Source organism: Pinus tabuliformis, chromosome 3_2 (assembly GCF_031772625.1).
Source record: "Pinus tabuliformis cultivar Carrire ecotype Pingquan chromosome 3_2, CPIR1, whole genome shotgun sequence".
Taxonomy (NCBI): Eukaryota; Viridiplantae; Streptophyta; class Pinopsida; order Pinales; family Pinaceae; genus Pinus; species Pinus tabuliformis.
The window spans coordinates 129,320,073-129,336,132 of record NC_142302.1 but is presented as its reverse complement, the minus strand read 5'-3'; the positions used below and the strand labels follow the sequence as shown (position 1 = coordinate 129,336,132).

The following is a 16,060-nucleotide window of genomic DNA, read 5'->3' as shown; positions in this document are numbered from 1 at the left end:
CAGAAGAAACAATCGTGGATGAATCTTTGTTTCTGATATCTTCAAGCAATCCGTGGTATGGAGATATAATCATCTATCTCCAAACCCAAAAATATATGCCTAATACCTCCTGCTCTGAACAAAAACGTATTCGATACCAATCAAAAGACTACATGATCGTCGGTGATACACTTTACTGTCGTGGTGTCGATACAGTTCTGAGGAGGTGCCTCACCCATGAGGAAGCTGAAAAAGTCCTGAAAGATTGCCATTCAGGCACATGTGGGGGGCATCAATCTAGTTACGCTACGGCGCAAAAAATTTTACGAGCAAGATACTTCTGGCCAACAATGTTCAAAGATTGCATAACCGCAGTTAGAAGTTGCCATGCCTGTCAAATTTTCGATAGCAAAACCAGAAGACCACCCACACCTCTACATCCAATAGTTGCTATTGGGCCATTCGCCAAACGGGGCATTAATTTCATGACATGTAAACACACCTCAACCGGGGGGCATGGGTATATCATAGTCGCAGTTGACTATTTTACCAAATGGGCCGAGGCGATGCCTACATTAGATCACACTAGTGAAACAGCTGCCCTTTTCTTTTTCAATCATGTAGTCGCCAGATTCGGCATTCCACAAGCTATAGTCACAGATCACGAATCGCATTTTCACAATCACATGATGGCCAAATTAGCTGCCAAATTAGGGTTGTCTCACTACAACTCTACTCCATATTACCCGCAGGCCAACGGAGAAGTTGAAGAAATCAACAAGGTCCTGAAGCGCATGCTGCAAAGGATGATTGGAGTCCACAAAAGGAGTTGGCACCTAATCCTGTACTCGGCCTTGTGGGCATACCAAACATCGGTAATGAATTCAACCAGGTTTACACCCTTCCAACTGGTGTATGGCCTAGAAGGAATCTTACCAGTTCAGTGTGAAATCTCGTCCCTCAAACTCGCAATCGACCTTCTCCCCAGAACTTCAGAAGAGGAGGCTCGTTTCTTGGAACTAATCCAATTGAATGAAACCCGTCGTGATGCCGCTTTGGCTAACGAAGCCCATAAGAAACGAGTCAAGGCGCAGTTCGACAAGAATGTCAAACCTCGTGTCTTCTCAGAAGGTGACTTGGTCTTGCTTTACGACCAAGAATCCGATAAATTGGGGGCAGGTAAATTCAAGTCTTTATGGATGGGCCCCGATATTGTTAAACGTGTATTAGCAAAAGGAGCCTACAAGTTAATGGATTATGACGGGATTCCGCTAGCGCAACCCCATAACGGGTTGTACCTTAAGCGTTACTACGCATCATGCAGTGTAGTAACCCATATGCTTTTGTTACATTTTTGTTTTCACTAAGGGTAATCATTTTGGTCAAGTAATCCACTTTTTACATTTGTTGCCGATGTCGAACCTATTGGAATCGTTTGTTTGATATGCCAATGGAGCGAGTCGTAGTTCGCGGAACCTATCTTCTGCGGCCTGGGCCATTTTTGATCCAAGCGGCGAGTTAGTAAGTTTCAGAGGGGTATGTATTGGTTGGTCAACAAATAACATTGCTGAATATGGCGCGTTGATAGAACTTCTCTCTGATGCCATCACCCATGGCATACGCCAACTTGTCGTCAGGCTAGACTCACAACTCGTCATACTACAACTCACTGGTATCTACTCCGTCCGAAATCCAGCTATCTATCGCATGTTCCTAAGGGTCAAGATTTTGGAAAGGAAATTTGATTTTATTCAATATCAGCATATTTCCAGAAAATTAAACACATTAACGGACTCATTGGCAAATTATTTGTTAGATATACATTTGCAACATTTATAAAAAGAAACGTTTCATCAATATTTGCATCAGGATCATGTAGCTTAACCAAAATAAAACTCCGAAAAGAAAAAAAAAAAAAAAAAAAAAAAAAAAAAATATATATATATATATATATATATATATATATATATATATATATATATATATATATATATATATATATATATATATATATATATATATATATATATATATATAACTGTTTATGGTTTACACATAATGTTCTGTAACCAAGACAAAATTGGTCAAATGACCCAAAACTCAAAACGCTAGGGGGCACCCTAGTCTAATGATGCTGGTGATAACAAGTCACCGCCTGTGCAATCATGCGTAAAAGCCTAGTCCATCGACTTGGCACGCTAGTAGTATGTCGTTGCAACCTCAAAGGCAGCTCATCAGTCCTCACATATGGAATACCAAGAGTGAGGCCCTCAACCTGATCCTGTAATGCTGAAAGAGTCTCGGCCACACCAAGGTCGTGAAGGATAGCCCTTCCCGCAGCCTCTCCTGCTGGAGCGGCAGCTGGCACTCTCAGGCGTACTACTGGCTGAACTGGTCCAACGTTTGCATGAGCACATGAGTTCCAATTAGTCTTGACATAATAAAGCACAAGGACATTATAAAGAGAAATGATAAACAAAGATATGGTCAAAGAATTTACCAATGGCACCCCACTGCTCGCCAGCCGGCAGTACCAAATCCGGGTCACCCCGGAAATCCATACCAGCATATGGATACTCGGAAAAAACCATCTCCTAACGATCGAACCACCCAAAGAAGGTATCAAAAAAGGAAACCTGAGATTGACCAGCATGTCTGGACATATGGTCGACCCATCTTTGCATCCGTGGCTCAGTTGGTGGAGGTAAACCAAGTGAAATATACTGGGGCTGCATCAGCGGGATCTTTTCCAAGGCAAAGGTGGTCAAAATAGAACCATATCCAAAGTTCTTCAATCTTCTGTTTTTCACCTTGGTCAATTGTTCTTTCATCACAAAGAGTACTGCATCACACGAGTTGAACACCTTTGGTTCAAGGCATTCTAAGGCGTACTGCATATAAGATCGGTTGGCCACATGAAGAGCCGCACTACTAGCCATCCTAGCAAAAGTGAATAGAATGGTCCAAAAGGGCTTGTTAGTGGCATCTCGGATGTTGATCTTTTCATCCTTACTCGGCTGAGATCCCTCTCTACAATACATGCGAATGTAATCTCTCATAGATTTTCACCCCCACGGGCCGAACCTGATAATGAGATAGGGGCACCCCGCCTCGATAAGCCAGTCAAAAAATAGATGCCCATGACAGTCAAGGGGATAGATTTTCCCCTAATCTAGAACACCTAGCTGGTAGGATCCCAGGCATCGAGCAAATACTGCAACAAGTTGATTTGTTGCCTCATGCTTGAGATGCGGAAAAACTTGAACAGGCCACAGTTCCGCAGTGCATTTACCGTAACCGGATCATGTAAAGCAAGCATGTCCTCTTCTTCATGCTCACATTCTCGCCATGTAACAGGCATTTTTCTCCAATGAATCTCTAAAAGAAAACAAGAGAAGAGTTAGATCCTGATTTGGTGAAAAACAGGCAGAAATTTCCATGGAAAACTGTGCACAATTTTCCCTCCTTGCGCCCATCGTACCCCCAACAGTGTTCTGGGTGCGTTGCATGCTAACTGTCCAGTAGCTAAGCCAACATGCAATGCACCTTTTGATATAGAAAGGGTGCGATGGAGCCAAGGTGAGTTTTTCAAACCCGAGAGGCTCAGAAAAACCATAAAACATGCTTAGAATGAAAAATGGAAAGGATGAAATGAAAGAGCTCAAGTTTAGCTCCTACCTGGTCCAGACGACACCAAGAATCATCCACAAAATCTCCTAGAATCAGCTAGTGAAAATCAAGGGGGAAAGCACCTCCAAAGGTCCAACAAACCAAAGTTCAAATGAAATGGTAAAATGAGAGGTAAAAGCACTTTTAAATTACTTTTTACATAATTCAAGTAAAATATTAGTGTTTTGACTCATTTATCAAACATATATTGTTCATTTCTAACTAGTTTGATGAAGCAATTGAGCATGCAGTACAACCTTTGAAGGAACAAAGTTATTAATGGTAAAATCAAGAAATGACCGTTATATCGAGCAGTTTTAACATGGAATTCAAGCTCGTTAAAAAATAAACATAAGCAATGAGCAAGTGTTCCCCAGCGTTTAAGCTCATTAAAAAATGAACCATTTTCTGGTAAATAACCATCATGAATGTATTATCATCAGCCTTTGAAGCCTTGGTCGTGTTCTCATCGTCACCTCCACTCTGTATTGGCTGATCATTCACCTCCACTTGATTGTTTACCCCTTTTGAGGAACAGCTGCGAAGAGTGATCCTGTTAGCCATTCTTGTGACACTGACGTGATTGGAAAATTCCAAACCTTACCTGGAATCAGCTGCTACCGGAATCTGTCACTCATTCCTCAAAAAACGAGTCTCCTTTAAGCTCTTTTCAACTGACTCGTAAAATATGAAAATATTGCCGAGCCATTGGCCTCTCCAGCTTGTTAAAGTGACCGGAAGTGTTATCCCTCCTTTAGATTTTAATCTTTTTGGACCTGAGGGATTATTACACAAAACGATCGAGCGCTTGATTTGTTTGGCTCGTTAAAATTACCAAAAATTCATCCCTTTTGTATTATTTTATACTTTTTCGGACTTAAGGTATTAGATGACGAAAAAGGATTTTTGGAGTTTCCTTTACGTCCCTTTTCAGACTCTCTAAAATTGAAAAGGCCTGAGTTATCTTTGTCGTTAAACTCATTAAAACCAAATAGCGACAAACTTGTCCATAACAGACAAGAACGAGTTTCACTATCGCTAGGCTCGTTAAAACATAGCGATGGGTTTGCCCGAAGGGAAAATTATAGAACAAGCATATGTTATCCTCCTCAAGCTTGACAAAAATAAAGAGGTACTGGTCAGCAATGACTGGGGAAAAATTGGGAAGAAAACTTGAAGAAACTTTGTTGGTAGTAAGTCGCTCTTGAACATGACACTTTCACTCCGCATCCGAGTCGGGTTGAGTTGTTCCTTTCACTGGTCACATCACCATGGTTCCGTCACACCATCCATATTTGGGGTTAATGCTACCAATCCATCATGTCAGTGTCGCTGATATGTTCAAGAGAAGTCGCTAAGAGAATTCACTTGTGTCTCACCGACTGCAATACATTCACGCTCCATTCTTTCATGACCGCCACCCTGAACCTTATATCACCAGATCGTTTTCACCTCCATTAAAATCATTTGCTCCGTTCCGTGTCATTGATGTGGGATTCACTAAGGCCCTCCTATGACGTATCACTTCTTGTCGACATCAGCTCATTATCTAAGAAGTCGATCTAGGAACAACCCTTTCAGTACTTTGAAGCTTGCATGCCTCAATGGCAAGTTTCTCACTTCCGGCGACAGGTTTACATCAATGGCCTTCGACCGAAAGATTTTTCATGGTGTTCGACGCCAAGTCCCTTATTCACACCACGTGAATTGTACTGTAGTACCTTGAGGGTCATCATCATTATCAATGATTCCTCTCGCGCCTATTAACAGCTTACATCATTGGCTGGTAATCAGGCGATGTCTTTCCATGTTCGACTCTAGAACATCTCTCACATGGATCGACTTGTACTTTGAGTGAAGATCGAACGAGATTGAAGACCCCGGATCTAGTTTCATCCATCCGGGCTGCGAAATATATTCAGGAAAATAAAGACATCCAATGTACATCATTGCTGCACAGATAATCATCCAATCTAAGGGATGATGGCTCTACCAGAATCATCAATCTACACTCAGACAATTGTCTGTCCCATGTACATGAAAATGAATTTATAAAGATGAGCATGGGAATGCCCGCCTCAGCTAGATCATGAAAATATTATGAAGATAATGTATTGTACTGTATCTTATTACAGGTCGCCTTCCAGCTTGAAAAAACTTCGGATCCTCATGATAAAGCATTTCACCCGACATCAAAAGACTAACGACCTCATGCTTTAGGGGGCAACTGTTATAGACATTTTTGGGCACTGCAACCCCAGTCATAAATGTCCATAAACTAAGGGCTCCTAAGTCCCTAAAGGTGTTGTTCCAACACCTAAAAGAACAAGGTCAACTGATTACAGCATCTCCCAGAAGTTCTCCATGAAAAACTACTAAGAACTGGTCAAAACTAGACCATTTCACCTGCTCCATGTCCAAAGTGCATTGCATCCCACCTGAATACACACAGTAGGTGCGATGCATGTTGAAAAGGCCTTCTATGGGGTGCGATGGGCGAGAGTGGACAAATGGCAGGGTCAATCCGCAAGGTGGAGGGGCATGGAATCCTCCAGAAACCTCTCCTGTGAAACTTGCCTCTCTGCATTCGACCAGGGATGAGTAAGAGATCATCAATCTCCAAGTGGAATCAAGAACTGTTAGAGAGAGGACACTAATCAAATCTCAAAAGCTGACTCATTCCCCTTGCAAACATCTATATATGGACCCCTCATCCCAGAGATCTAGAGGCTGGAATTTCGTATCTTGTAAGGAAGTGTTGTTGGTTTCTTGGTGCAACATCATAGTGTTAGGTGATCTAAGCTTTTCATGAGGTGAAGAAGGGCTTTCTTGCTGAGAGGATGATGCTGGGTCAGAAAAATTGGTTGTAATCCTCTTTTCTCTTTCTTGATTATCAATAAAGCTATTCAAGTTTTCCTCCACATTCTTGTATGATTGATGTTATATGCATTTGTGTGGTCAATATACGTCTGGTCCTATATTGTTTATGATAATAGATCTATGTTCTTAGATAGTGTTATGCTGCTTTGATTCTACAGGTGCTCTTTGAAGCTGGGTAGACGAGGAAGCGAGTGGCGAAGACCTATCAGAAAGGAGAGGAATCGAGCAAGGAACCAAGCGCAAGACAGAGGTTGGTCTCCTTATTCCCCTCTTATCTATTTCTCATAAAGGAAAACGAAAGTAGTTTTTAGTTTGTTTGTTTCTAAGGTAGCTACCAGCCTTAGTGGGACTAGCAGCTCTGCATAGGCACTAGTTTTCCTAATAACAAATACACATGCATGAGACAAGGCATATGATAGAAGTAAAAATCTACCACACCATAATAGATTTTTTTTTTGGAAAACCTTGTGTCACTTAAGTGATGTCTTCAACAATGGATGGGAGAGACCAAAAACACTAATTCCATGTCATGTCCCTTATCCAACATTTAACATTGGATTAGAATTTCTACAATAACATACATGTTGGTTTAGCATCCCTTAAGTCATTACAATTGGAAATTTTATATTTAACTTTTTTTGTAATGTAAGTTTGAAGAAGTCAATTAGAATCTGATTAGAAGAAAAATCTACATAAAAAAGTGATGTATATTTGGAAAAGATATTGTCAAATTATACTTCCACCATATTGATGTGAACTTGACACTACATTCTGTGCATTTATTTAACAATAGGGAAATCCATATTTGTTATTCAAGTGACATTACTGTTATCACTCAGGTTGTCCTTCTGGTCAGCTCAAAAGGATACGGCCGGGGTAACCACAGACCAATCTTTGGACTGCAGGTTCTAGCCCACTTGCAATTAGAGAGGGCTCTCACTTTCTGATTTAGCTTTGTTGATAAGGTTTTTAGGCTAGTTATTGAGTTCAAGGGGTTTTGTTTTGCTTTTTTGGTGGGAATATTGATTCTTTCAAGTAGAGAGGCAGAGATAGCATGAAGATTTTAGAACCATTGGGCGTGGAGTCATGGAGTAAGACTGCTGGTGCATTTTATTGGTCACAAGAGGGAATATGGAGCAATCTAGCTGCGCATGAAACAATGATTCAAGATTAAAAAGATGGAATGAGGGCTAGGAAAGAGAGGCAGTTAAGAATCTCTCTTTCAGCTTAGCAGAGGGAAGGCGAATGAGCTCTATCTAGGAGCAGTGAAGAATCCCTAGATAACTGTCAAACATGAGTGAATTAGGGAAAATACGAGCCGCAAGGAATTCATATTCATTACTAATCCAGATGAAACATAAAGAAATAGCAGAAATTGAGCATAGAGGGCAATTAAACCAGTTCTAAGCTAATCTTTCTTCCTGCTATTTAGACGGTGATACAAGTATGATAAAACATATATGAAATTGAAACAGAGGTAAGAAACACTTATTGCATCATGTTGCAGCACAAGAATTCCACATTCAATTCTTCAGACCACTAATACACAGCACACAGTCATTCCTCCAAGCTTTTCAGCAATCTTTGATTAAGTAAAACCTCATGTCCACAGAGCGAGTCTCTCCTTTTCTATACAATCAACTAACCAACCCCTTTAAACAGTGAATTAGGGTTTTTTATATAAGCAAAATATCTACACTAATCAGATCTCAGATAGATCTGCTGTAATAAATGCCCTAAACCTAACACATGTCTGAAATAAATGTAGGAAAATATCCTCGAGCTACGCTGGGTGCAACTGTAACAAAAGGAATTAATGTATTGCCTTTATGGCTCTGTGATGGTCACTTAGCCATAACTATGCTTCGGGTTTTGATCCATTGCTGTTGAGTGGTTCCGAGGTGCATTAACTGTGATGGGAGAGCCTCGATATAGCTCCACCGCTTTCTTTGACTTTGTTGGAGCTCATTCAATGTTCACCTGCTTCGGGCTGCTGACATATCTTCACTGATACACTTTGCCGCTTCCTGATACTCTTTGGCGCTGAACCTGGCCTCTTTAATGTCTTCTGAGTGCTTTAGACTGTCTCATCGACCTTTCATGGCAGCTATTCGGCCCTCTGTTCCTTTAAAAACTGCGTTTGCCCCTTTCTGTATGCTTCGCGAAGAAATTCTGGTCATTTTGTGCCTTTCGGGCTTGCTGGAGGCCGAGTCACGAAGGGGATTTCCATTTTGGCCTATTTCCCGTAGCCATGCACGATTAGCACTAGGCGCTAATCGCGCATGAAAAACTGCCTCAGATTCTGATTTCGGGCTTCCTAGGCTGCGATTTGCGCCTTTCGCACTTTTTGACGGTGATGTCAGCGGGCGGGTCCCAGTACGGCGGTGACGTGGCGGGATGACGTTAGCAGTACGGTGGATGACGTGGTAGTGACACGGTGGCAGGGATGTGGCAGGATGATTTGGCGGTACGGTGGCAGGATGATTTGGCAGTACGGTGGCAAGAGGCCTACACGGCATGGTGACGTTAGCATGACGTGGCACTGACGCAGGAGGGGGGAAGGCGGTATCCGGTTTCGGGCGCACCACCTTTGACCAGAAGTGGTTTTGGCAGAGGGGGCTCCACCACAGTCGAGAGGGCGATGCATGGCGGGAGTACGACGGTAAAACCGCCGATCTCCCGGGCGATAACCCTCGGCATGTTGGGGCATGAAAACACCCGCCCACCGTAAATCTACGGCGCGCCAGATCTGACGATCGGCGGCACAGATGAGGCGGCGGAGGGATAATGGACGGGGTCCGCGGCACATTTGAATAATTTATTAAATGGCGGGGGGGTTTAAACCTTAGAAAAGTGGGTTTACGGGGTTATAAGCGGGCGGGGTAGATATTTACATGTAAAACTTTAGGATAAGGGCGAGATATGGGTGTTGTAGGGTTGGGGTTAAGGGGGAATGGTTAGTAGCATTACCAGGTGTCAGACTAACTCCAATTAGGACATGGATGGGTTAGCATGAGCCCCAGATGGACTACTGCCTCCCGGACTTAGAAGAATATGGCTATAGGGCCAAGGGGAGGTTTATTTAATATTTTTGGGATTTTGTATATTTTTGCATAGTAGGGGACAGGAAAATGATTTAGGGAGCTAAATAATAGAGTTAGTAGTTAATATGGAAATGACAAGAAAGTGCTAAGTATGTGAATCTTAGGCTATCAAGGGGGGAAAATTGACTCATAGAGGAAGAATGGAAATCCTTGAGTGAAGTAGATCTTGACCTCTTCCGGAAATTAGTGAGTGATTTGGGGAATAAGAAGAAAAGGGGAGTTAGCCATGCCTCGCTTGAGCTCTTCCAAATGAAAACTACCTTGTACCTGTGATCTGAACTACAATATCATTTTGAAACACAAAATTGATCATAGATCCACATTCTGCAACCTCAAAACTACCTACCCAGCCTACTTACCTAGCATTTTTTCTTCTTTTTGGTTTGGGTGCACTTAGACTTGCAGACCCTGCTTTACCATTTTTCTTTTGACTGCCTTCCTATCTAAATCTACACTTATTTCTTCCAAGGGCCCAGATTAAGCAGTTGGGCTCCTTTGTTTCTCTACCTATCTACAAATCTGCCAAGATTAAACTGTTTGGACAGCAATTCATTCTCTATATTCTAAAACAAGAAATTGAAAACTAGGCAAACCAAAATTAGGCTGTTTGGAGTTCCCTTTAACAAAAAATTCTTCAAAAATGGTTAACTCATCAAAATTTGGAATACAGTAGTGGCATTTAGACTGGCACACTTTCATGGTCTCTTTTTTGACCTCTTTCTGGAAATATGGAGCATTGCAGCATGCAAAGTATGACATATTTGGCATGTAAAACTATCAATCATGAAAGATGAACACCTGTTGCAACAGGAGGCTAACAATTACAAGCATCAAATGAGCATCAAAGTGGGTACATGTGCATGATGGGTTATGGGTTATGGTCCTTAATAAATGATTTGATGATAAGACACCCTTATTAATTAGGATCCTTCCTCATGCAATAAAGTATATATAAATCCCTTTAAATGTGAAGCACTCATCTTATAGGGCCTTCTAGCTATGTGTAAAATATATTTAATTTTCTTCTAAAAGAGTGCTCCTTCTTGAGGGGTTATTTTCTCCTAAAAAAATTTTGACCGTATGATATGGATTGCATCACTATATTATTTTTTCATCCATATCCATGCTTTCAAAGTGGAAAATTTGGAGGTATTAGCTCACAGGACCATTTTTACTCAATTCAAGTATGGAAAATTGGGGTTTAAAAAATTCTAAAGGAAATCTGAGGCATTTAATGAAATTTTTTGGGGTCCAAAAACTCTCACTTGTGTTAGATCCCCTAGCATTGTTCTACACTCAAATACCTTTGAAACAGTGCAATAATAACCTAAAAAAAAGTCTGTATGTAAAATGTATGCCACACAAACTTTGACCTTCTTATTTTGTCAACCATGATTTGAGATGATGCCATGTTAGCACCATTACTCATGGAAAAATGGCTAGCCACATGACCATGATGAAGAAGACTCTAGAAAGTCAAGTTGAAACTCATGTTGATGGTTGAATGGGTCAAATTTAACCCCTAGTTGGCTATTAGGCTATGTTGTACTCGGGCTAGGAGGAAAAGGGGTTTGATTCTATTATAGTTCATTATTGTTCCATAGTAGAGAAAAATAGCTGAGAGTGGATAGAGAAAGGGAAGAATAAAGAGATTTTGTGTTCTATAGCAACCCACAATGGTCTAGGTGGATGTCAGTGAATTACCACACTTAATATTCATTTTCTATTGTTGGTGGTTTACAAGCCCATGGTTTTGGTAAATCGTTATATGCACCTATGGTATTTGAAAGGTGGAAGAAAATAAAATAAAAATCTAATTATACAATTATATTTTACCATGTACAATCATTCATTAGTTGTTTACCATAACGATTTATGGTATTCACCCATGGTTTTTGTAACCCATGTTATTTAAATTGGAAATTCAATTCCTACTTGTCTCAGTTGTAACTCTTTCTATGTAAAGGAATCTATTCCTATTCCTTAGGAGTTTTTAAGATCTAATGTTTCCTAGATTAGTGTGTGATTGAGATATTCTCTCAACCAATTGATTGTTTGTCCCAGACAATTTCCTTATCTTGAGACAACACCTCATGTACATATGTAAGATTATTTGATCAATATAATTCAGTGAGTGTGCAATATTCAATTTTATGTTGGTATTGGAGCCCATATGGGCCTGGGCCTTGGCCCCTCTTGGGCCAAGGGAAATAAGAGAATATATTTGTATTGTTTTAGTATTTTGTTTGTCCATTAGATATTTTCATGTGAGAATCGATCCCTTTTCCATAAAGGACCAAAGTTCAAGTGGGAAGGTTTGTTGGTGAGGTGTTGCGATTGCAATGACAATTAGAAATGTAAAGTGGCAGTGAGCCGAATTTAAATTGATTCGAGTGATTGAAGATATGGAGCTTTTGTTCATTGGAACTATCATCCATCGTGCAGCGTATAAAGTGTAGGAGGCATTGTGCTATTTGAGACTTTCCAACTAGCGTTGAAAGAGTCGGGTTCTCATCATTATAGTTGTGGGGACTAGTTGACACGTAGATCCTAGCATGGATAACTCGTGGAAGGATATGATAAGCCTTCATCGGAGCTCTGCTTCATCAAGATCGTCTTCTACATCTCTAATGAAACTGATGACATGAAAGGTTGTCTCATCACCATGAGCTGAGGAAATATGTTCCTATTTTTTTTCCTTGAAAAAATTGTAGATGTAGACAAGTATAGAGTTGAATTGGCTTGTGGCTTGGAAAGAGAGTTAAATCTATGAGTCATAGAACACCTGGCCTTATAAGTCTTGCACAGTTGGAGCGTGCGCCATGTAGCCCTCACATGTATTGTTTACAGCACTGCATTGAGATCTGAGGTGTATTATTAGAGGTGGATTTTGGAACTGAAGATCGAGGAGGGAACTGAAGATCTGTATTTAACATAGATCCATACTGGTAATAACCCAATTATCCACCTCTAAAATAAGACATCCTCCTATAAAACTAAAAACATGCCCTGTAAAAGCACTGTTATACCCATAAATGAGCTATTTATCCAAATATGAAAATATGCCTTGGGAAATGGGAAATATTACATTCACGGAGAAATATCCATAAAAATATAAAGTAAAACGCCTGAAAAATGATATGATTTGACATGGGCAATTTAAACTCAACCATTAAGCTCACCTAAAAAGATCTAAACATCCTTCAACAGTATAAAAGAAAAGTTAATCACATGGAAATGCATCATAAATCAAATACAAATTTAATCATTAACATTCAAGATTCCAAATTTCATATCTCATCCACAATGTTGTTGAAAATATTGACTTTAAAATTGCAAATTGGACTCGTATTCTTAGGTCTAACACTAGATGAGATATAAGTTTACTGATTCTATTACTCTTTTTTGGAGTTGTCTATAATGCGATTTTTTGGAGATTCTGGTGACGGAATCCGGCGGAAGAAATTGAGGTTAAATCTTGATTTGTTGCAGTTAAAATGGTTTTTTAACTGCATATTTGGATGCAGCACCCTGGAAAACCTCTGGGATGCTTTGATTGTGCAGAAACTAGCTATCAAACTTGCGATTCCAATAAATTGCTGCTGGATTTGGACCGGAAAAACCCACCGGAAAGGCTTCCAAAAAGTCGCATTATAGACAACTGCCTCTTTTTTACTACCTAACTTATAAAGTTATGGGTGTAACACTTCATGAAATATAAGTTTATTAATTTTATTACTGTTTATACTACCTAACTTATAAAGTTATAGTCTAACTTTTCTTTCTAAAAAAATGGTTTTTTTGTCATATTTTCATAAATAATTTATATAATTAGAATGTCATATATAAATTTATTTATACACTTGTATATAAAATTTAAATAATAAATAATCATAATTTTACTTAAAATTATCACTTAATTATAATTAAAAAATAAATATGAAATACTTAATTTATATATTAAATAAAAAATAAAAAATAAAAACAAAATATATAAATATATATATATATATTTATTTATTTATTTATGTCCAAAACCCTTTTTATTTCTAGCACAAACCTTGTTTACTAAAAAGAAAGAGACCTAACACACATCATCATAAAAATAATAATGATAAAAAAACAAATAATAGTCCAAGCTTATCTGTTAACAACTAAACATCCTCCATAAATAAATAAGAGTAAGACTTTTCAAATTAGGTCGGTAAGGGGGCATGGTCCCATAAGTGATATACACGCCATGTTATGCACATACATGTTTTTGAAGAACTTGATAGCAAGGCACGGGTTTCCTCAAGTATTTTAATCTAATCACCCTCCCTACATAACCTTATATCTCTAAGCATGCCAATCTAGATGAGATCGAGATTTACTTTTTTCAAACCAGACAAAATTAAAAATTTTGAAAAATTTATAGCTTTTAACATTTTCTAAAATCTTCACATATGATGCCACGTTCTCCACATTCGAGTCTCTGTGCATTCACTTTCAACCGGGACAGCTCCTCGCCCAATCACCATCAATGGCGCGCGCAGTGTTCGATTAAACCGACCTTAGGAGAAATAGAACACCAAAGTTGCGCAAAAATGAAAAAGTCAGGAGTTGATCATTGCACGGGAGGCACCGCCCAATATCATCAACTTGCCGATGAACGCGGTTTCCAGGCGCTGTTAACATCCAAAGGCGATAAAATAAACCACATATTATTATAGTATGTATAACCTTTCTTCAACTTCCAATTTGACCTATATAAACAACGCACCAACTATCTCATCTGTATACCTAGCCATTAGTATTCATATTTCTGAGAATTGTGAGTATCACTTTGAACAAATTTCTATTTGGGCGCACAGAATGTCTGAGGAGAAACAGCACCACCATCTGTTCCACCACCAAAAGGAAGATGGTGAGAGCGCAGACGTTCGTGATGAGGGGAATGTTAAGTCTGATGAGAAGGCAAAAAAGGAGGAGAAGCATCATAAGCATCTGGAGGAAACGGGTGGATTAGGAGCGGTGGCCACCGGAGGCTTTGCACTGGTACTATCTACTTAACATCTCTCTATTTTTATTATTTAGAATAATATATCATGTTATGTTCTATCAATAGAAAAGTGTAGTGAGATCTGATAAATTGTTGCTATTATAATTTGCAGCACGAGAAGCACGAAGAGAAGAAGGATCCAGAGCACGCCCACAGGCACAAGATCGAGGAGGAGGTTGCTGCAGCTGGTGCAACGGCAGAAGGGGGTTACGTCTTACACGAGCATCACGATGTGAAAGAATCCAAAGAAAAAGAAAAGGAAGCAGAGGGCAAAAAACATCACCACCTCTTCTAGCTCTGCCTGTTACCTCTCATCATTATACATTTAAAATAATGTTCTGCCCTTTCCTTTCCTTTGTTAGTTGGAATTGGTATGGTTTTGTTATTGTTATTGTTATCTTATTGCATTAAGATAGGTGTAAGTCAACTCATACCCCAGTCACTTCGTGTTCTATATTTTTTACTTTTAATGTCATTTCCTATCCTATCAGACTCGTTCAGATCCGATCTCGTCGGATCGTTTTGTACTGATATTATATCTATTTATATATAAATTGTATTGTGGATAATGATGGTTTTGTACTGATATTATATGTATTTATAGATAAATTGTATGGTGGATAATGATGCTTGAAGATTTTTATATAGATTGTGTTATGAATAATTAATTGTTATTAGTGTTGCTACGGATATTAGAGCACCATTAAGGCAAGTCTTAAGCCCTAGATTTGTCAGGAGTATGCGAGGAATTTGGATATTTCTCAAAATTAAAGAGAAGTGTTATATTTGTATGGCCGGTGTTATATCTTTAATACAACACTTTTAATAACTGTTATTAAGGCGGTGGGTTACTTTTTTGGTTAACTTTCTAACTATTATATTTTTAATCAATTTTGAACTTGGACTTTTCAATAATTGTATTTTTGTTCAATTTTGAGTTTTCAATATGAAATTATCCCTTTCTAAAAAAAATTCCAGAGTTTTATCTCAACCATTTCATCATATGTAGAGGAGAAATTGTTTGTCATTTGTAAAGTTCCACATCATACCTTGTATGGTCACCAGTTAACTTCACATTTACCTAGGAAAAAATATCTTCCTTTTGGCTTATTGCACGGGGGAAATCTTTTCAATGTGTTGTCTAGTGCCCTTACAAACTTTTTATAATCATGCCCAACGATTTTATCATATCAAAGGTGGAAACATATTTTCCTATTCAAAAACAAATTCTTCTCTCCCTATTGCACTTATAAAACTTTTAATCATGCAACATATCACGAGTAGATTTTCAATGTGTGATATGTCACATCGCATGTTTTTTTTTTTCTTTTTTCCAACTTTGAACTCTTCTCTTCTTCTTGTCCATTTCTTTCCCCTTTATACTTCC

General features: G+C 39.1%; 1 protein-coding gene across 1 annotated transcript; it reads left to right on the top strand.

Moving 5' to 3' along the window:
- The first annotated feature begins 14,375 nt into the window (after positions 1-14,375).
- Positions 14,376-15,242, top strand: LOC149180150 (abscisic stress-ripening protein 3-like). Its single transcript, XM_089418129.1, has 2 exons — positions 14,376-14,669; positions 14,786-15,242. Exons 1-2 carry the CDS (start codon positions 14,487-14,489, stop codon positions 14,966-14,968), a joined length of 366 nt encoding a protein of 121 aa, XP_089274255.1. The 5' UTR covers positions 14,376-14,486; the 3' UTR covers positions 14,969-15,242.
- The last annotated feature ends 818 nt before the right edge of the window (positions 15,243-16,060 follow it).

Coding starts and splice junctions, on each gene's coding strand:
- LOC149180150 (XM_089418129.1), top strand. CDS start 14,487: ATGTCTGAGGAGAAACAGCACCACCATCTGTTCCACCACCAAAAGGAA. Junction 14,670..14,785: donor CCACCGGAGGCTTTGCACTG/GTACTATCTACT, acceptor TATAATTTGCAG/CACGAGAAGCACGAAGAGAA.